Genomic DNA, 21,719 nt, shown 5'->3' on the forward strand with positions numbered 1-21,719 from the left:
TTTTTTTTTTTTTTTTTGTCTTTTTCGTTTTTATTGGTACCAGGGATCGAACTCACAACTGCCTGCTTGCAGGGAAGGTCCTTATGCCGCTGAGCTAAATCCCCAGCCCCAAGCTCAATATTTTTTAACCTGCATTACAGAAATGTTTAAGAACACAATTAACCCCACTTCAGATGACAGTCAGTATACACAAATGAAAAGCTATTTATGGGTCTGGAATCCATATAGGGCCGGGGTTCCATGCAAGATAGCATTCTACTTTGATGTGAAAATAGGGCTACTGTGAATGAAACAAAAACAATAAAGTGACTAAATAACTTATAAAATAGAGGCCAGATTGGTATTTTTCATCAGGTATTTGCTTATCTGAAAATTTTTGCTCCTGAAGAGAATATTTGGCAACCACAGTGATTAGCAGTTAAAGCAATTTCAATAAAATAAGAATGACCAAACAGGGACTTGTCTGAAAGAGTAGTATTGATATTTCTATTTCCAATTTAACTCATATTATCCTTTTATAAATTAAAAGAATTTAATTTGTGCTCCTGAGCATGATAACCAAAAAAGACATAAATGAAAACAAAAAACCTCATGCATAAATTTAGGATATTGTATTGTATTGAAATTCAAAACATTAAAAAAATGAAATTGTTTAACTTATTTGATAGGCATATAAGCATTTCAAAGGCACAATGAAATCCAATTATGCAGTGCATAATGTAGACAAGAGTCAAATCTAATATTATGTAGACATTTGCCAAAGAAGCTCCCTGTAGGACCATAAAAATATGAGTAAAGTAAGCGTAGACAAATTCTATGAAAGGTTTTTGAAACTGAGAATCTAAAACACAATGTTTTTCAGGTAAGCACGAAGTTATCCTAAAAGTTTTTCGCCATGGTTGTTCTGATATTTCTTTCATCAGATACTCTACTTACATTGACAATACATGTGATTTGTCCAGGAAAAAAATATTACCCGAAACCAAAACACCATTCCAGAACCTACACACTTAAATATTTCACTCTCAGTAAAAATGCTATCATCTTAGTCTCTTCAACTAGCCCAAAGCATATATTTAAGAAGTTTTTATAAATTGTTTGTGATGTTCATTATGTTTAATTCTTATGCCAAACTATTTTCTGATGGCTGTGCTTTATGCAAGAATGCAAACCTCAAAATAACAACCATAAACCTTGTAAGAGAGAATAAACCTTGTATGAGAGAATAAACTAGGATGGCCCACAGATATTAGGATGAAATCTACTACATTGGAATTGTAAACATTTAGAGCAACCCAGACTAGCAGACAAGCCTAAACCACCATTAGGAGAATGAAATATGATATGGTCCAAAATGTATCTTTAAATCTCAACTCTCATTCTGAATGGTGAGGACTGATTTCCAATTCAGTCCAGCCAGCAGAAATTGACTGTGCAACTTTACATTGGATTTATTGTACAGACTATGTACATTCATGTAAGCTTTCTTCAGTGCTACACTGTGCTGCTTTTGACCCAGCAATTTGAGGGCATGCAAATTCTACGAAGTCCTCAAAAAGAACAGGCCACACTCCTTCTTCCTCATAATTAGATATGTCATCTGCAATCATTGGACTGAAGTCTAAAAGAAGTATATTTTGGTATTTGTCATTAATGATGTTCCAACAAAAATTTATTTCATAAATCTAAAAAAATCTTCCAATAAGCACTAAGTTCCAATGGGCAATGACTATTTCTATATGTAATCCTTTTTGTTCTGAATTCTTTGCAAAAGTAAAAGTAAACTGTAAAAATCCTTAAATCTTCCCAGTTCTTTCAATTCTTATTCCATCTCAAGTGTTTGAGCCTTTAGCTTTTGTTAGATATTTTTTGGCACTGTAGAGAGATAAAAAGAGGGAGAGAGATGCAAAAAGGCCTTTATTGCATGGATGGGAAGGATGCATAAGAGTGAAAAATTCCCCCCCCAAAAGGGAGCTGGGATTGGTTTTCACAGAGTTGGACGGGGGATAGGGCGTTTGGGTAGTTGTGGAGTCTTGGGATTGGAAAGGGCTCAACACACTTGCGAAAAGGGAGCCGGAAGTTTATTTTTGGAACTAGAAGAACAACACAGAAATTACTTTTGGAGAGATAAATTGTTTCTGGCGGTCGGGTGCCAAGTTGGGCAGATGTCATGTTAGACATAGCTAAACCCAGGCTGACAGAATCTATCAGTTTTGTTTGTTTTTGTACCAGGAATTGAACTCAGGACCCCACACTTGCCAGGCAAGTGCTGTGCAGCTGGGCTACATCCTGAGTCCCTGTTTAGCTTTTCTACACTGTCATATCCTGATTCTGTTATACCATCAATGGACTCCCACTTGGTTTCAAATGGTTTTTTTTTTTTTGTCTTTTTCATTTTTATCGGTAGCGGGGATCGAACTCACGACCGCCTGCTTGCAAGGCAGGTGCTTATGCCGCTGAGCTAAACCCCCAGCCCCTGGACTCCCACTTGGAGAACTCACTTTGTGTTGCTACTCTGAACCATGAAGCAATCAAAATAGCGTGATGCTTCGATTTTTAGTACCAAAAAAAAAAACAGTAGTGCTAACTGGACCAAATGTGAGGTCATTACAGAATTGCTGTATTCCATTTATTCAAATTTTATCTTCGTCTTGAGGACAGTTTGTGAAGTTTCAGTCCATAATCCACCCGGCTCCAAGGCAGAGTGACACATGGCAGAGGGGCAACTGTTCATGGCAGTGAAAGACACCAAAAGCAATGAGAAACTTCCAACTTTTAAACTTTTAAGACTTCTTTTTTCTTTTTAACAGTTCATGGGCCACAGTCTCTCCAAAATCATTTACTGCCATAAAACAGGCCCAGATGGTTTTAGTTCCAGAAGGTGTGAGAACAAGTCTCTGCTCAGCTGACACTACCCTTCCTGCTCAGCCTGCATTGGTCTGGAGACAGATTTAAAAGGCTGGTCTCACACAGGAAGAGCCCATTGCAAAGAGGATGTTATGATCTACTGTCGGATTAAGCCGGTCAGAGAGTTTCTATGACTGCCTCCTCTGCAGAAAGGCAGGGAAAGGTCATAATAATATTTGCAGGTTTGGGGGCCTGCTTTAGGGAAGAAGGCTTCTGTTTCTATGATTTGCCTTGAGGAAGAGGACTCTGGTGTGTATAACCTGTTCCAAGGGAAAATGATAGGTGAAAAACATGAGGACAGGGAAAAGGTTAGCCAGAACTCACCTCTGAGGCTGTCTCCGGGGCCTTCCAACCTGTTATCGGGTCCTGACCTACATCCCCAACCCCCTAAATGAGTCTATAGTATATACTATAGTAATAGTATATATATAGTATATACTTAAGTAAAATGAGACAAGTGATATGATTTTAGGGCTCCAGGAGGGTCAAAACCCTTTAGTTGAGTTCAAGACTCTGAGAGCTAACACAAAGACTTCTCTGGCCACCCATATTTATTAGGTCCAACAACAAATGGCAGGGAAACTGAGGAAAGCACAGGCAATGAGCAGGACCTTGGGAGTCACTTCAAAGACTTTTCCAAGTAGTAAATTATGCCAATTTAGGAGAACCATCTTATCTCCCGGATGACATTTATGGTAGGATCGAGACTGCGGGAGTGAAATTCCTTCAGCTGCAGTCTCTATTTATTTAATTACTGTTGGAGCCAAGGGATCTTCAGCTGTGGCCTTATCTTGTCTTTTGAGGTATCTCTGGCCTCTACAGGTCTCAGCCAGGATCAGTGATTCATAGAGGTTCACTTATTATGAATCAGCTCCCATTGCCAGGCAAGGGGTCAAGGCCCAGGACCAACTCACAAATATAGAAAGCCAATTAGTTAATTTTAAATCCTGCTCAGAGCCACTTTATAGTGGCCTCCAACTACTCAACAGTCCAAAGTACTCAACATGCCAAAGCACCATGTTCAGGATTACCATATTCTGGGCCTCAATATATCCTGATAGTTTATTTGGGTTTGTGTGTGTGTGTGTGTGTGTGTGTGTGTGTGTCAGGAATTGAACTCATGACCTCGCATATGCCAAGCAGGCACTTATGCAGCCACTGAGCTAAACCCCTGGCCGGTTTTTTTTTAATAGTGGCAAAGTTTCACATTTGTTAAAGTAAGAAAAAAAAGGTAGGGGAAGAACTGGCTCAGCAGAATGAAGTTGGGCTGAGGAAAAAGGGAGAAAAAAATAAACCCTACATTGCAGGTGGGATACCGTGAATAGATACAATAGTCACATTCTGACAGTTTAATTATACAGCGTCAAGGGGACATGAGACAGTAATGAGACCACATAATACAATAGTTGGTTGTTCTGTTTTTGTTTGGTTTTGGTGTTAGGGACTGAATCCAGGCCCTGCTTATGCTACTTCGTCAGCCCAAAACTAGGACATTTTTCTTTCTTTCTTTGTTTTTGGTACCGGGGATCAAACCCACGACTACACACTTGCAAAGCAGGAGCTTATGCCACTGAGCTAAATCCCCGGCCCACAACTAGGACATTTTTGAGAGTGAAAGACAATTACAGCTATAAACCTGACTGCTCTCAAGAAGTAAGGTTGGTTGATGTAGCTCAGTAGCACAGTGCCTGCCTGGCAAGCATGAAGTCCTGAATTAGATTCCTCATACAAAAGAAAGAAGTAAGGTTATTGCCAGGCATGGTGGTGCACGCCTGTAATCCCAGCACTCAGAAAGCTGAGGCAGGAGGACAGCCACAAGTTCAAAGCTAGCCTGAACTACATAGTGACTCCAAGGCCAACCTGAATTACAGAATGAGACCCTGTTTCAACAAAACAAATTTGCATCTTGTCATGTTACATTTTAAAAACAAAATGATATTCTTAGAAAATTATATTTCAGCCAGAGGTTTAGTTCAGTGGCACAAGCGCCTGCCTGGCCAATGCAATGTCGTGAGTTTGATCCCTGGTACCAAAAAAAAGGGAAAAAAGGAAATTGTATTTCACACTAAATTAAATTCTTGCCACCTCTAAGACGCACTCAGTTATTTCTGTAATATGTTTCTGGACAATCTAGTTCCCCATCCTATTGAGACCTCTTTATGTTCTAGGATAGTGACAGTGATCATTCATGCTAGAGGGTGGAGGGAGGTCAAATTTTAGTCCTGTCTCTTCCAAGGGACATTTGGTGATGTCTGGAGATTTTGGAGAGTAGGTCAGGGTAAGTGTTACTAGCATCTGGTAGTTAGAGGCCTGGGCTATTACTCAGCCTCCTATGATATATCGAAAAGCCTATCCAACAAAGCATTATTAGACCCAAAAAGTCATTGATGCCAAGGACAGGAAGCCTGCGCAGTACCTTTGTCATGGCACATCCTAAAGACAACTATGATTGTCACCTGGCTGACCTTCCCAGATCCACTGTAAGCTTCATGAAGCAAGTGATACATGTTTCTTGTTGAGTGCTTGGCATACCTTTGACAATAAATACTGAAGGAAGTTTGGAAGGTACATCTGAAATTACATTCTAGTAATTGTTTTCTATTACTATTGGTTTCTTGGGCCATTTCCCACCATAACCCCCAAGCACTCTAATTAACTGATAAACATCCTTTTTTTTTTTTTTTTTTAGTTCAGGGTTTCACTATAGTGCCCAGACTGAGCAGGAACTTGCAATCCTCCCACCTTGGGTGGGTAGCTAGAATCACAGGTTTGCATCACTATGCCAACTTCATTCAACACTTGGACATATTTATTTATTTATTTATTTATTTATTTATTATCAGTACTGGGGATTGAACATGACCATGCATTTGCAAAGCAGGCACTTACGCCGCTGAGCTAAATCCCCAGCCTCTTTGGACATATTTATTAAGCATGTACTATGTGCTAGCAGTGTTCTAGGCACTGAGGAAATAGTAATGACCAAAGCAGAGTCCCTACGGTAATGTTGTTGTTGTTATCTTTTTAAAACAATGTTTTATTATGCAGTTCAGGCTAGTCTTGAACTCACTTTGTAGTGATCCTCCTACTTTAGCCTCCTCAGTGCTGGGATTACAGGCATGTGCCAGTACCCCAACCTGTAATGTTTATTCTTATGGAGAAGGAAAACAGACAGTTTTGGGTAGTGAAAAATATGAAGAGCATAAAAGTGTACTGTAATAGGAAAAATGGAGTTGGACAGCATAGTCTAGGTAGAGTGATAGGTCACATTTCAGCTAATGCTAGAAAAAAACAGTCATTTAAAGTTCTAAATTGGGGAGAGACACCAAGAGAATCACAAGTTCAGGGACCCTAAAGGGGAAAGGTAGTGGCAGTTCGGTAAACAGAAAGACCAGGGGAAGATGCAATCACGTACGCATGAAAATGTTTTTATTTTATTCTAATTGCAGAGGAAGCCTGATTTTGACTTTTGGTGGAGACAGGTATGGGAAATCAAACTTCGGCCTTCGCGCTTGCCAGGCAAGCGCTGTGCCACTGAGCTATATCCTTGGCCCCTGGGAGACTGATGTATATTGTCTGTGTTTTTGGCAGTGCTGAGGATGGAATCCAGGGCCTTCTGCATTGTAGGCAAGAGCTCTATCAATGAGCTGGCGTCCCCGGCATGACTCATGATTTTAAAGGACCACGATAGCTTCCCTGAGAGAAAATGAAACCTACTACATTCTAAATCTAAAATACTTGTCTTCGCTGGACTTGTGGTGGCCGCCTGTAGTCCCAGCACTGGGAAGGGTGAGAAAGGAGGACTGCTGTGAGATCAAGGACAGCTTGGGCTACGTAGTGAACTCAAGGCCAGCCTGAATTACTCGGTGACATCCTGTCTCAAAAAATGCAATACAATACAATACAATACAATACAATACAATACAATACAATACAATACAATACAATACAATACACGTCATCAGCTGCAGCAGTTACGTCTCAACTGCCGCTTGTCAAACCTCCCAGGGACGCTCTAGCCGCGGGTCAGTGGCCCGAACGCTCAGCACTCGTTCGCAGTCAGTCGCTTCCGGAGCGATCGCGTCGCCTCTATCCACCTCCATCTCTATGGTTTCCGGGGCCCCGCCCCTCCCCGGGACTGTCCTGAATCTCTGCGGACTCTGCCCGCCTCTTGACCCCGGGACGTCCGCGCTCCCATTTAGGTTGGAGCTCGGATCATGGCAGTCCCGGGGACCACACCCAAAACAGGCGCCAGGTGAGCAAGGCGACCGGCGAGGAGCGCAGGACTAGGGGGGCGTCTTACTGGGGCTGTGGAAGCGGGTTGGTCGCACTCCACGCGACCGGCGCCCTGAACTCCGGTGCGGCTGTGGCATCGTTTGCGCGAACGAGGAGCCAGCGAAGGGGCGCCCACGCTCCGCTCTGGCCCTAGGCGTCCCAGGTGTAGGACCTTTGCCCTGCAACCCGCCGCCCATGGTTTGTTGTTTGCTTTAGAACCTCAAGTACGCAGAATCCGGCTGATGATCCTTGTCACTTATTGTCGCTGAGTGCACCCCTCTTCCATTACCTTTCCCCCTTGTAAACTATTCTCAGTACCATTTCACTCCTGGATATCCACTCTGTTGTAATCGTTATACACTGATTTTGAGTTAATATAAATAAGATATTTTAAAAGAAATACTCTGTGTGTGTGTGTGTGTGTGTGTGTGTGTAACCCAGGGCTTTTCACCTGAGCTACATCCCCAATCCTTTTTAATTTTTGTGTTTACTGTTTTTTGAGACAGGATCTTGCTAAATTGCCCAGGCTGGGCTGGAATTTTTCCATCTTCCTCCTTCAGCCTTCCTGGGTGCTGGGATTACAGACATATACTACCACTCCTGGTTTAAAAGAATCTTACCTAGCATTGTCTTTTGGAAATCATTTATGCTAAGAATTTTCACTTGTGAGTGTTGCATGGCGCTACACTGAATGCATAGAACCCATTTTATTTATTCATTTCCCTAGTGATGATCACTTAGATCGCTTTCAGTATTTCAACCACTGCAGACAACACTGTCTTGAGTATTCTAGTAGGTATCGGCTATTTTCTCAGGATTATCCATTCCAGAGCAAGATAGTAGGCCATAATTGTTCTGCTAAATTGTTGTCTGGAACAGCCACCCAGGTTATACTTCCCAACAGCAGTGCATAAGGGTTCCTATTCCCCTTGTCTTCCCAGCATTTGGAATTGTGTAGGCCTGTCATGCTGATCAGTATAAGGTAGTGGCCCCATTGTGTTAATATTAATCACTTACTGTATTAGGAATGTGGGGTTTGCTCTTTGTGGATTGCCTACTTATATCCTCCACTTTGCTGTAGGTTTCCTAAATTCCTTACAGGAATTCCTTGCCTGCTCTAGATTCTCCTGCAGTGTTGGTTTTACTCTGTCCAAATGCCTTCTCTAACTCTTTTAACTAAAATGTATGGTATTGTGTTAAAAGTATTTCATTCTAATTACATTAAATCCATCGATATTTCCCTTTATAGTCTGTGGGTTTGGGGTCTTAAGAAGGGCCTTCCCTCTTCAATGTCATTGTAGTGCCCTCATTATGATATTTTTCTATGTTTCTATTAATAGTGTCACTATTCACACTGAGATCTGTTCATAGTCATGGCCTGGTCCCCCTAAGAAGATAAGCTTGATAACTGTTAAGGCTTAACTGCCCACAGGGCTTCTCTCTGCTTCTGACTTTTCTTCAGGCCTAAGCTAGATATGCAATTTCTCCAGCGATTCCTGAGGATACAGAAGGTCTTGTTTCCTTCTTGGTCATCTCAGAATGTCTTGATGTTCCTGACTCTCTTGTGTGTGGCCCTCCTGGGTGAGTGAGCAAGGTCAAGCCCTGATCTGGGGTCCCTTTCCTTCTTTCCGGGGTGTTGATGAGGCAGGGACTGAGGAAGCTTCCTTGTTTTTCCTTCATCACTGATTTCTGATCTCCCTCCTGCAGGACAATTGGTGATCTACCAGGTTGGCTTGATCCCCAGCCAGTATTATGGCGTCCTGGGAAATAAAGACTTGGATGGGTTTAAGGCGCTGACACTCCTGGCTGTCGTGCTCATCGTCGTCAACTCCATAGTAAGGGCTTTCCTTTTGTCTGTCTTCCTCCTGTCCAGGGTGAGTGCAGGTGCCTAGCAGGACTTAGCCTCCAGGAAGCGGGAACCAAGCTGTTGGGGTGTGTGTTTCTTTTCTGGGAACTAGAGGAATGGTTGCCCCAAAGGTCAGACCCCTAGGCAGGGACTGATCTCGCTATTGGCCCACTTGGGACCAGTCTTTCAGGTATTTTAAACTTAGAACTAGGCCACAAGAATCTCATTTAATTGGGCATTTTGCAAAAATGGTCAATGTCCCAATCATTGCTAGAACTCTTGTTTTGGGGAGCCCCAAGAACTTGAAAACCAGAATCGACAGCCAGAAGCGGCTGCTGCTTCTCTGGCACCTGAGGCCGTGACTTCATCTGGCACCGTGTCACACCACAGCCATTGTGCCTGCTGCTTTCTTGCAGCATGGCCACCTCCCCCCACCACTTGTTCAGCTGGCTGAAGCCTGCTTGCTTTCTTTGCCTCACCTTCCTCATCACCTGTTTCAAGTCCTTTCTTCTTCATGTTTCCTCCACCAAATTCAGCCCCTTTTCTGTCCTTCAGTAATTCTGTGAGTTGACTGCAGCTGTCACACTCCTCACCCCCTCCCCTTGTCCCTGGCTGGCCTGTGTGCTCACTGTTACTCCCCAGCTGTTTGGTACAGAGAGAAACAGGAACAGGAACTTCACAGATCCAAATGCTGGGTCCGGGCTCTGCCGGCTGTTCTGTTGGCTGGACCGGCTGTTTTCTAGGAAAGCACCATGGCCCTGATGGGCCTGCAGTCAGGAGGCATCTAGGTAGATGCATTCTCTTCCACATTTGGGGTCAGAAGAGGAAAAACATAAATGGGAGGAACAGCAGTGTGCTGCCCAATCTCCGGAAACTCCTCTGCTCTCAGTGTGTCCCAGCATACTGTCACAAGAGCCTGAGGCTCTTGCCTTTGGCAAGCCCTTCAAGGTTTTGTGAAGGAATAAACTCGGGAGTGAATAAGGAAGGAAAAATCCCATGACTTGAGACTTTCAACAAGGAAAGTGCTGAGCTGTCAGAGTGGGCTGGGCCTCCTCAGCAGAGGCTTCTGCTAGCCCTGAACTTTGAATTGAGACTTGTAGCAAACCATCTCTCCCTCCCCTTCCTTCTCCCTGCCTCCTCCACTGCACAGCTGAAGAGCTTTGACCAGTTCATCTCCAGCCTGCTGTATGTGAGCTGGAGGAAGGAGCTCACCGAGCACCTGCACCGTCTCTACTTCCGGGCCCGCGTGTACTACACCCTCAACGTGCTTCGGGATGACATCGACAACCCGTAGGCGCGCTCTCAGCCCTCGCCTCCTTCCCACACCGGCCTAGCTCTGGGGCATCCTGGCTGCACACCTCACAGAGGTCATGCGCAATGGGCAAATGTTGCTGCCCAGAGCCATCAGAGAGGGGACACCCTACAGGGACTCATGGTCAGGCTGAGAATAGGAAACTAGAGAACAGAGCCCAGAAGCAGCTCCCTTTCATCTGTTTCATAATGTGTGCTTCTAAATAAGGCAAATGAAGAAATTAGCCTCCTTAAAAATAACCTCTTGGATTTTCAGCAGCCAAAATAGTTGCTGTTGTCTAGGATTCAGTCTAGGATTTGTATCCGAATTCTGTCACTCCCAGCTTGCAGCTCTTAGTTTGTTCACTAAGCTCTAGGTTCCGGTTCTATAAAATGAAGTAATAGCTCCTGTCCCATAGGATGGAATGAAGGTGAAATGGTACCATGCGTGTAACTGCAGTGCCACGCAGCTTCGTTCCAGTGAAAATTAGCTGTTGTTATTTTGTAAGTCAGGAAACTGAGGCACAGAACTGCGAGCACCCAAGGTCACTTCTCATTGGGAATAGGGATCAGTGTGGCCATGTGGTGAGGGGGTCCTGGGGGCCTCTCTCACTCCCATGCACACCCCACTCACCACACCTCGGAAGCGATTTGCTGCCAGGACTGCCTTTCTTCAGCTCTAGTTGAGCTCTGCCGCTGAGTGCTGTTATGCCACCACTCTGCCCACCTCGGCCTCTTCCTGATGGCCTGCCGCTGTACTGGGCAGGCTCAGGCCTAGAGACAGCCTGGGGTGGACTAGCTCCTCCACCCTCAAGTTCCCTTTGGCTCTGCTCAGAGATGGCTCAGGCTGGGCCTTTTGGTCCTACTTTTTTGAAGTAAACTGAGGCACCATAAGACGCCACCATCCAGACCCCTGTTTAGAGGTCCTAAGGGTTTGGTTCCCTCCACAAACCCTGCCTCACTGCTGCATTTCCCATGGGGTGACTGCTGAAAGATGAGGTTGGGAGAGGGCAGGGCGCCTGGACTCTTCCCTCAGAGCCCACCTCTCTGCTGTTGGCCACAGGGACCAGCGCATCAGCCAGGACGTGGAGCGACTGTGCCGGCAGCTCAGCAGCATGGCCAGCAAGCTGATCATCTCGCCCTTCACCCTCGTCTACTACACTTTCCAGTGCTTCCAGAGGTGCAGCCCTCCTCCTGGGGAGTCTTCCTCCCCCCACACCCCCACTGCTGGTCTTTCCCCCTCCCTCCAAGCTCACACAGTGATCCGGTCAGGGCCCAAGAGAGGCTTCTCTGCCCCTCCCACCTGCACCCTGGGGAGTCTCCTAGCTCATGTGCCAGGCCCCTGCGCTCTCTGTGGCCCTGCAGAGTTTCAGAGTCACAGGAATCTTGGTCATGTGGGATCGGAGCCACGGGGCTGCTGAGGTCGGGCAGGGCCTACCCAAGACAGGGAGAGGTAGGTCGAGGCCTGTGAAGCTCCCTGGTGTCCCATGCCCTTCTCCGCCCTCCCTCTCACCCTGCCTTTCAGCACAGGCTGGCTTGGGCCTGTGAGTATCTTCGGATATTTCATCCTGGGAACTGTGGTGAACAAGACTTTGATGGGGCCCATCGTGGCCAAACTGGTGCAGCAGGAAAAACTGGAGGGGGATTTTAGGTGCGTGTCTTTTTTTGGTCTTTTTTGAGCCTGGGTCTCACTATGCAGTTCAGGCTGGCCTTGAGCTCACTTTGTAGCCCAGGCTGGTCTCGAACTCACAGCAATCCTCCTGCCTCAGCTTCCCAAGTGCTAGAATTACAGGCATGTGCCACCATGCCCAGTGTAGGTGTATGTCTTACTTAAAATTTCTTGTTTGTTTGTTGAGATAAGATCTCACTATGCAGTTCAGCAGGCTTTGAACTCACTAGGTAGCCCAGGCTGGGCTCAGAGTCATAATGATGCTCCTGCCTCAGCCTTCCAATTGCTGAGATTATAGATGTGTGCCACCATGCCTGTCCTTGCTTGAGGTTTCTGGGCTGAGCATGGCTAAAAGAGGGGAGGTGGGATAGAGCTGCCTTAGCTCCCAGCTGGCCAATTACTAGCTGTGTGACACTGGGCGAGATCTGCCATCTCTGTAAGTTTCAGTTTTGTCATCTAAAGTGGGATGGTTCCTTTGCCATTGTGAAAGGCCTAAAGAGATCCATGAAAAACAGAAGGGTGTCCAGTCAGTCATCACCAATGTCATTACCGTCCCTTTACCTTTTACCTACTTCTGGTCCAGCCACCCTTTCCTGGATCTGTTGGACCTGGCAACTGATTCATGTGGCGAGGCTCTCCCTGAGGGTGGGCCTGGGAGAGGAGGTCTGTGGAAGGAGCTCCCCATGCTGTCTGCAGAGGGCTGAGGCCATCTGACCCTGTCCTTTGATTTTCCACCCCTGAGACAGTGGGGGAAGGCCAGTGGAGGCAGCTGAGTTCAGCTGCTGTCTGCTTTGCCCAGGCGTTGGAGAGGCGGGGTTTCCTCTTGATCCTCGCTGCTGCTGCCGCCGTCAGCACGAACTTCCCTCCCCTCTGCCCAGGTTCAAGCACATGCAGCTTCGGGTGAATGCTGAGCCTGCTGCTTTCTACAGGTGAGTCTGCCAGAGATGAGCCCTCCCGCCTGCAGAGCTGATAGTGGAGAAGGAGAAGTCTGCAACCCTCTTGGCACCACGTGCTCGGGCTGAGCATTGTCACACATCCCTGTGACCCTTTCCCTCTGAAATTTGCTTCTGAAGTTGGTGGCTCCTTGCAGTAGCCAGCTTTAGGCTTAGTGGGCTATCACACAGCCTGCAGGGGCCACAAAGCAAAATAGTAAAATGCTGCTCCTTGCTGATGACTGGAAGGCATCACTTCTGCTTCTGTCTGCCCGTGAAATAGCTGTCTTGCCAGCGCCTGCTTTTCAGGGCTGATTCCTTGTGCCCTTGTGGCATAGGCAGCAGTGGCTGTGCACTGAGACTGTCTGGGGGAGCCTGTGCCAGGGCTCCAGATGTCGGGGTCCTGAAATCTGTGCTTTGCCTGCAGGACCTTCTGAGTCTGCGAGCGCACTCGGTACAGGCCCCGGGGGATTGTGGTTCAGAAGTTGTGCTATTCCTTGGATCACCTTTCTTGGGTCATTTGCTCTTGTCTCTGCTGCAGTTTGCAGCCGCTGCCACTTGGGGGCATCAGGAATGTAGGAGTCCGAGCTGGCCCTGGGTGACTGGTGTAGGTGGGTAGGGCTTTGATTTTAGAGTCTGCAGCTTCTGCTCAGGGAGCCCTAGTCAGGGCAGGTTAGTCCTTTCGGCTCCAGAATGAGTCTTGCTCAGACTCTGGAAAATTTGAAATGCACCCTTTCAGTCTTCATCTTTGCCTGACATTGGCCCTCATCACCCTCTGGGGAACGTTCTCAGACCCTTAGTGGGAGTGCTCAGGTCTGTGTTAGCATGTCCCTGAGGACACACTTGACCCCCACCCCCATATTCCTGGTGTGTCTGCCTGCCCTCTGAGCTGGGGTTTCCACAGGACAGAAACTGTTTATCCACCTCTAGCTGACTAGCACCGAGCCTGGCAGTAGTGACTGCTGCATTGTATTTGATTAATAATAGCTCTTGTTTATTATTATGTATTTGGTTCCTTTTTTTGTACCAAGGATTGAATTCACGACCTTGTGCTTGCTAGGAAAGCAAGGCACTTATGCCAGTGAGCTAAATCCCCAGTGCTCTATCTGGTTCTTTATATTCAAAACATTGTGTGTGTGTGTGTGTGTGTGTGTGTGTGTGTGTGTGTGTGTGTGTGTGTGTGTGGTGGTGATGGTGGTGATGGTGGTGATGGTGGTGATGGTGGTGGTGGTACTGGATATTAGACCCAGGACGGTCACATTGAACCACATACATCCCTAGCTTTTTTTTGGAGACAGATCTTGCTAAATCACTAAATTCTCAAAGCTAGGCTGAAATTAGTGATTCTCCTACCTCAGCTTTCCAGAATGCTGAAATTACAGGCACCACCACACCCAGCCATTTGTTTTGTTTTGTTTTTTTGAGACATGATCATGTGAAGCAGCTCAAACTGGCCTTAATTGACCATTTTCTTGCCTTAACCTCCCAAGCACTGGGATTACAGGTATACTGCACCACACCTAGCTTATATTCAAACAGTTAATTCCTAGTTTATTATGTAGATATTCTTAAATTTTTTTTATCAGTACCTGGGATCGTAACTCATGACCACACCCTTGCAAGGCAGGCATTTATGTCACTGAGCTAAATCCTCAGTCCTATGTAGCTATTCTTACTCCATTATACAGATGAGAAAAATTAAGGTATTAGATATTTAAGTAACCTGCCAATGTCACTCAACTAGAAACTGGCTCAAGCCAGGATTTGAACCAGGTCTGGCTAAGTCTACAGTTCATATTCTTCCTATAGACAGTGCTCTGAGGAATGACAGGCAGTGCATCCGTGCTGGTGGCAGCAAGGGTCTGAGCCTAAGGTCATTTTCATGGACCCAGTGAGAGGTGGGAATCCCCAGCCTGCCCAAGTCCTTGTGGCCCCATGGACATCCCAGCCTCTCTCATTAGAGCCGGCTCTGTGGAGCACATGAGGACAGACCGCAGGCTTCAGCGACTCCTTCAGACCCAGAGGGAGCTGATGTCCAAGGAGCTCTGGCTATACAGTAGGCAGAAGGGCCCCTGGAGGTGGGGACCACAGGGCACAGAGGGTCTGCTTTTCTTCCCGTCCTGGTCCAGTTTCCTCTGATGAGCCGCTGCCTGTGCCACGCCTTTGTCCTCAGGAGAATGAGGACTGGGGCCGCATGGTCCTGCTTGGCTTCCTGCTCCTCGGGGTTGGGTCCCCTGAGAGCGCGTGAGCGGCTCCTGGACCTCATGCGGTCTGTCTCCTGCAGTCGGCGTCAACACCTTTGACTACATGGGCGGCATCCTGAGTTACATCGTCATCGCGATCCCCATTTTCAATGGGGTCTATGGAGACTTGAGTCCCACTGAGCTTAGCACCCTGGTCAGCAAGGTAAGAGTCCTTCCAGCTATCCCCTCCCGCTGTCCCCTTCTCATCTCACTGCCCAGGGCCTTGGGGTTCAGATTGTGCTGAGTGTGCTCTGTCCTGTCCAGAACGCGTTCGTGTGCATCTACCTCATCAACTGTTTCACCAAGCTCATCGACCTCTCCACCACACTCTCAGACGTGGCCGGTTACACGCACAGGTGAGCTGTGGCCCTGAGCGGAGTGCACATGGAAGGAGCAGCAGATGGGGAAAGGAGTGCAGAAGCTCAGCTCGTGCAGCCGGTGTGAGACAGAAAGGAGTGTGGCCATCACCTAGCCCGAACACTGCTTCAGCTTCTCACTTCCTGCCCAGGCTTGGGGAGCTGCAGGAGGCCCTGCTGGATGCGTCCATGACATCACAGGACTTTGACAGTGACCAGGGCTTGGACAGGTGGGTGCAGTGCTGCAGTGCCCGGCTGGGTGAGGATACAGCTGAGCTGGCCTTGGAGCCCCATCCCTCCCTCCTGCCCAGTGGCAGAGCTGCAAGGATACCTTGTCACCCACTGTGGGTTACGTAGTCCCAGGCTAATAGATGCAATGCATGCACACCTGCCTGGGGCCCATGACAGAACAGAGATCTGGCTAGTACCTTTCTCATCCTTTGCCTCCTCTACCTGGCCCCTCTCAGACCCAGAAGTGTCTTTATTGCTGTACTTTGGGGGATCAGGAATGTTTCTGACCTTTCTGTGCTTTTAAGATTTGTTTCAGTTCTCACTTTATGTAGGGAAATAATCTGTCCCAAGCTGGGCATGGTGGCTCACACCTGTAATCCTAGCATGCGGGAGGCTGAGGCAGGAGGATCACAGTGAGTTCAAGCCCAGCTTGGACTACATAGTGAACTCAAGGTCAGCCTAACTACAAAGCAAGATCCTGTCTCCGTCATCCACTTTTATAAAAGGGATATGAACAGAACCTTCTGTGTGGTTGGAGGATTGTATTTCATAATTCCTGGAAAATGCTTAGACAGCAGCCACATGCTAAACTTTCAGAAAGGAAATGGTCTGAATTCCAGGGCGCCTGTGCTCAGCTCTTTTCCTAGGAGCAAGGGCCTAACCACTCTCGTCTCCGGGCCAGCACTCTGTGGCCACTGTGGCACCACAAAAGCCCACTGCTGTTGGAATTAACGCTGTGACCTTGGCCTCCTGTTACACTTTCCTCATCTGCCAAGTGAGGAGAATGTAGTTCATGGGTGTTGAGACTAATTAAAATCCATTCCATGTCGCCAGTCATGGTGCCATGTGCTTGTGGTCCCTGGTACTCAAGAAGGTGAGGAAGGACAGTTGTGAATTTGAGGCCAGCCGTGGCAACATGGCACAACCCTGTCCCTTATAAGAACAACTAAGGGGCCAGGCATTACACACACCTGTAATCCCAGAACTTGGGAAGCTGAGGCATGAGGATTGTCACAGGTTTAAGCCCAGGCTGGGTTACCTAGTGAGTTTAAGACCAGCCTGAATTATGTGGTGAGACCCTGTCTCAAAATAAAATGAAACTTCCCCTGCAGTTACATTCTGAGGTACAGGGCCTAGGATGTCATATGGATTTGGGGACAGTGCAGCCCATACACGCCCTCCCCCAAGCAGAGGCCATGTTGTGGTCAGAGCCAGAGCTCGCATTGCTCCCTCTTCCTTCCAGGGCCCCAGGATGCCCCGCGGCCGAGCCTGTGGACACAGCCTTTCTCCTGGAGCGGGTCTGTGTCTCAGCCCCGTCCTCTGACAAGCCTCTGATCAAGGACCTGAGCCTGAAGATCTGCGAGGGGCAGAGTCTGCTCATCACGGGCAACACGGGCACTGGCAAGACTTCCTTGCTGCGCGTTCTGGGCGGCCTGTGGGCCAGCAGCCGGGGTGAGAGCTGGGCCCTCCCTGCCCTGATCTGGCCTTGGCCTGGTGTGGCAGTATGGCGGGTTCCAGCCTTCTTGGCTGGGGCAGAGGTGAGGAGGAAAGGACAGGCAGCAGCTCCTCTGTGAGATCGCAAAGCAGAGGCTTCTGTGGCTCTGCAGGCTCCGTGCAGATGCTGGCCGACTTTGGGCCCCACGGGGTGCTGTTCCTACCACAAAAGCCATTCTTCACGGACGGGACCCTCCGGGAACAGGTCAGCCCAAACAGGCCGCTCTTTCCCCATCTCCCACCCATATAAGCCAGGCCTTCTGGGAGCTGGCAGGTCTCTGGCCCCAGGGGGTTTAGGGGCGGGGTCATAAGATGGCCATGCTCAGCAAACCGTGGGTTCTGAGAAAATTCTGTTCACCATCCATGAATTGGACTTCTGTACTCAGCAGCTCCTGGGCATGGGTAAATCTGTGGGGCCACTGACCAGTTGTTCACATTTGTGAGACTAAGCTTGAATTCTGGGTTCCTGTCCCAGGAGACCACAGACTCTTATCCCCCAAACATATTTCTGAAGATTACAGTTACCCCACCCCGCTGTCAGCACTCTGAGTCACTCTTGCTGGATGCTGGGCCAGGTGTCCGTACTCCTCAGGACACCATCCTCTCCGGACAGTTTGGGGGGTGCCTGAACTGCCTCTTGTTAGCACCCATCCTAGGCAGTGTGGTTTGTGTTTTCAGGTGATCTACCCCCTGAAGGAGATCTACCCAGACTCAGGTGAGCCTTCCTGGGGCCCAGCATCCCACCTGCTGTCCCTGCTCTGTCCGGGGACTCACTTGGCTCTTACTGTTTTGAGGTTCCTACTATGACCTCATCCGGCTCCATCTTCCCCTCCCAGGGAAGAGATGCCCTTTGAAGGAAGTGACTGCTTCTTTCACTTGGTCCTTCCCTTATCAAGCGCAGTCACGTCTCACCTGGCCACGGCCCAGCATTCTGGGGCAGCCACCCCTGCTGTGCTGTGCCTCCATCTGTTCTGCCGGAGGAGCTGATGGGCTGAAGATGCCTTCTCTGCTTCACAGGTTCTACTGATGACGAAAGGATCTTGAGGTTCTTGGAACTGGCAGGCCTGGTGAGTAGGCAGGGCTCCTGTGCCCACCTGGGAGCACCAACTGCAGGTAGATCTGACCCAGCAGCCAGGCCCTGCCGTCCCTGGACCAGGACTATGGTGGAGAGCGGGTCACATATTGGCAGTAGAAGCCACTGACCAGGGGTAGGAGTATGGTGGTGTGCTTTCTCTAGAGAAGTTTAAAGCGGTAATAAAACTAAGTCCGTGTGCTTTTTATTATCACCGCGCTCCAGCAGAGCTAAACAATTGCTGCTCCACTTGGCAGGCCTTTGGGGTGTCTGTCTCCAAGCTTTTATATCATGGGAACTGAGGATGGCATGAAGCGGGGATGGCCCTTTCATGGATCTTGTGCCCTCTGGGTCTGTTACAGTCCAACTTGGTGGCAAGGACAGAGGGTCTAGACCAGCAGGTGGATTGGAACTGGTAAGAATGGAATTAGGGTGCTCTAGCCAGCTCCCCATGGAGACAGTGGGTCCCCAGGCTCCTGACTCCAGAGGCCAAGTATTCCATCATCATTACACACAGGTTTTCCGCCTCATGGGGGAAGGTAGAGCTGGGGCTGGGGCAGGGGAGGGGAGCAGCCTCCACACTGAACTCCTTTTTGCCCAACTTCACAAAGCCAAGCTGTCGACTCCTTCCCCCTCACTCACCTCAAGCTCCCTTTCCCAGGTATGATGTCCTGTCCCCGGGAGAGATGCAGAGACTGTCCTTTGCTCGACTCTTCTACCTGCAGCCCAAGTACGCAGGTGAGGCCCACCCGCCCTGCAGCTGTGCGTGCCGGTCACTGCTGCGCTCACAGAGCAGAACCCTGTGGAAACTTCCTGCCGTGGCAGCAGCTGGAGCCCAGAGCCAGCTTTGAGGGGAGCTGTGATTTAGCCTCTTGGGCTGTCAAATGAGTGGGTGTTGCCCCAGCAATGCCTGGCTGAGTGGTGGCAGGTGTGGGCTTTTGGGAGGAACTGGGTGTCCCTAGATTGAGCAGTCCTAGGAAGCAGCGGCGCTTACTTCCAGGAAGCTCAGGGACTTTGGCCAGCTCACAGAAGCATTCCCAGCCGGCCCCCAGCTCACTTAGCCCATCTCCCCTGAGGCTGGGTTCCTGGAAGCCAGAGCAGCTTTCAGCTTTCCCTGTGCCAGGAGTTTAGGGTTGGTTGTCGGAGAAGCCCAGCAGCTAGGCCAGACTTCGTCCCCTTCCCTCTGTGCCTGCCCTCAGTGCTTGATGAAGCCACCAGCGCCCTGACGGAGGAGGTTGAGAGCGAGCTGTACCGCATCGGCCAGCAGCTAGGGATGACATTCATCAGTGTGGGGCATCGGCCCAGCCTGGAGAAGGTACCCCACCACAAGGATGAGGAACACCCCAGGGCCTGAGTCCCCTCCACATGGGCAGGATGGGAACAGGATGTGGCAAAGGGAACAGGATGTCTCCTGCTCTGGCGGCCTGGTGACCTGATCGATCGTTGTCTCCTAGTTTCACTCCTGGGTTCTGAAACTCTGTGGAGGAGGAAGATGGGAGCTGACTAGAGTGAAAGCAGAATGAAGCGAGGATGTGGATGAAGTGCTGAGCCCGGGACAGTCCCCAGGAGACCGGCAGGCCTGCTGGGCGGGAGGGACCCAGGGCCACCTCTCAGCGACTGCATGGGAGCCCAGTGGCGGCGTCCCACCCCGGATGGCCCACAGGTGACACTGAGATCTCCCCAGTGCTGCTTCTGGGGCCGCCACATGCCCGAAGTGCTGATAACTTACATATTACTTGAGATCATGTTGTTGAACAGTTCAAGCATGTGCAAGCCATGGGAAGGGTCAGGGTGGGAAGGACCTGGAGAACTGGTTCAAGAGGACCCGTGAAATTTTGCTGCAATAGATTTTTAACTTCAATTAACTGACCATTTAAATTTTATAACTTTTTTAAAAAGAAAAGTGAAATATTAAAAAAAAATACTTTGTATCTTTTGCTCTTTCTCTGCTTCTCATACAGCAGAATGATCTTTTTATTGACGCTCAGACTGCCCAGGCGCGGCACCTGCTGCTCACGGCCTTCACCCTGTGCACCCCCAGCCCCCCTTCAGCGCTCTCCTCAGGGCCCTCCTGTCTTTGTTTTCTTAACTAACCCAGAGAAAAATCCCCTTTTTCTTACCAGCTAAAACAAGTTTGGGGTTTTTTTCAAAAATATCTGTATTCAGGGACAACGAGAACAGAAAAAAACTAAACAGGCAAACACAGCACAAAAGCATGAAGTAGAAGCTATTGAGCCAAAAATTCCTTATCCTAAAACAATGTCCCCAAAGCTCAGATGTCCATGTATTGCCTCCTTGATTTTTGCTAGATGTCTGTACTTCTCATATTGTTATTTACATAATATTTTAAAAACTCTCAGCCAGGGGCTGGGGATTTAGCTCAGCGGCATAAGCGCCTGCCTTGCAAGCAGGCAGTCATGAGCTCGATCCCCGGTACCGATAAAAAGGAAAAAGACCAAAAAAAAAACTCTCAGCCAGCAGGATGACATGTACATATAGTTCCACCTACTTGTGAGGCTGAGACAGAAAGATTGATGGAGCCCACAAGTTCAAGGCAAGCCGAGACCACAAAAAAAGAAAAAAATAATAACTTACCTTTTTATTTAAATAGATTTTTCCCTCTGGGGATTAAGCCTAGGACCTCCTCATACATGAGCATACACCCCCAGCCCTTGGGTGGATTTCTTTAAAGAAACTTTACCTTTGACACAAATGGAAAATAAAAAAAAATTTTTAAATGAAAATTTTTTTTGAAAGTAAGGAGAGATAATAAATTACAGGTACACATGACCTGCAAAGACCCAGAGCCTGCGGCTTTCTGTGTAAAAAAAAAAGATGGGCTGGGGCTAAAGTTAAGGAGTTAGACATAGTAATATCCAACTGAGATCTCTCCCTTTAATGAAGCTAAAAAGGTAGAATGGAAATTACAAGGGAAATAATTTTATCACTATAAAAATTTGAAGTTATTGGGGTTAGGGATTTAGCTCAGTGGCACAGGTGCCTACTTGGCAAACACAAAGTCTTGAGTTTGATCCCCAGTACCAAAATAAAAAAGTGAGGTTATTTAATGCCTGATGGTACCCTATAAAATGACCCCAGATGGGAGGGTAGGGGCCAGTGCTTGGGAAACGCTGCCCCAGGTTACTAATGCCACCTCATCTCTCCAGTGCCCTTACATGCATCTTGTGGTTGAAAAGCACTTTGGGAGTTGAACTGGTGCCATGGACACATCTGTAATCCCAGCTACTCAGGGCTGAGGCAAAAGGGTCATGAGTTCAAGGCCAGCCCACGGAACTTAGTGAAACCTTGTCTCTGGGTCCTGCTGACTTTTCCCTATCTGTGGGTCTCCCACACATCCACTGCTCCCCATCTGAGAAGCCCAGAAAGGAACCAGGAATGTGAGA

General features: G+C 48.2%; 1 protein-coding gene and 1 pseudogene across 8 annotated transcripts; one reads left to right on the forward strand and one right to left on the reverse strand.

Annotated features, from left to right (window-relative positions):
* Positions 1-1,463: 1,463 nt before the first annotated feature.
* LOC100722550 (DCN1-like protein 1) lies at positions 1,464-7,010 on the reverse strand (annotated as a pseudogene).
* Positions 7,000-20,246, forward strand: Abcd4 (ATP binding cassette subfamily D member 4). 8 transcript variants are annotated; one of them, XM_003472310.5, is made up of 19 exons: positions 7,000-7,162; positions 8,645-8,763; positions 8,890-9,017; positions 10,179-10,318; positions 11,382-11,498; positions 11,844-11,969; positions 12,866-12,916; positions 14,881-14,975; positions 15,204-15,325; positions 15,427-15,518; positions 15,671-15,748; positions 16,993-17,201; positions 17,357-17,448; positions 17,922-17,958; positions 18,261-18,310; positions 18,678-18,730; positions 18,977-19,053; positions 19,515-19,630; positions 19,770-20,246. In XM_003472310.5, exons 1-19 carry the CDS (start codon positions 7,125-7,127, stop codon positions 19,836-19,838), a joined length of 1,809 nt encoding a protein of 602 aa, XP_003472358.1. In that variant the 5' UTR covers positions 7,000-7,124; the 3' UTR covers positions 19,839-20,246. The 8 variants fall into 8 exon arrangements, 6 of the variants coding, with proteins under 6 accessions (XP_003472358.1, XP_013010778.1, XP_063097345.1 ...); XR_010044933.1 differs by lacking the exon at positions 19,770-20,246 and having other exon boundaries at positions 18,573-18,730; positions 19,515-19,584; XM_013155324.3 differs by lacking the exon at positions 11,844-11,969.
* The last annotated feature ends 1,473 nt before the right edge of the window (positions 20,247-21,719 follow it).

This window comes from Cavia porcellus, unplaced genomic scaffold, assembly GCF_034190915.1.
Source record: "Cavia porcellus strain 051 isolate PalLab524CR breed Dunkin Hartley unplaced genomic scaffold, mCavPor4.1 scaffold_31, whole genome shotgun sequence".
Lineage (NCBI taxonomy): Eukaryota > Metazoa > Chordata > Mammalia > Rodentia > Caviidae > Cavia > Cavia porcellus.

What these genes read in the sequence shown, in the direction of transcription:
- Abcd4 (XM_003472310.5), top strand. Translation starts at nt 7,125, where the DNA reads ATGGCAGTCCCGGGGACCACACCCAAAACAGGCGCCAG. An exon ending in TCATCGTCGTCAACTCCATA is followed by an intron (nt 9,018 to 10,178) that starts GTAAGGGCTTTC and finishes TCCACTGCACAG; the next exon opens with CTGAAGAGCTTTGACCAGTT. An exon ending in TCTTGGAACTGGCAGGCCTG is followed by an intron (nt 18,311 to 18,677) that starts GTGAGTAGGCAG and finishes GGTCTGTTACAG; the next exon opens with TCCAACTTGGTGGCAAGGAC.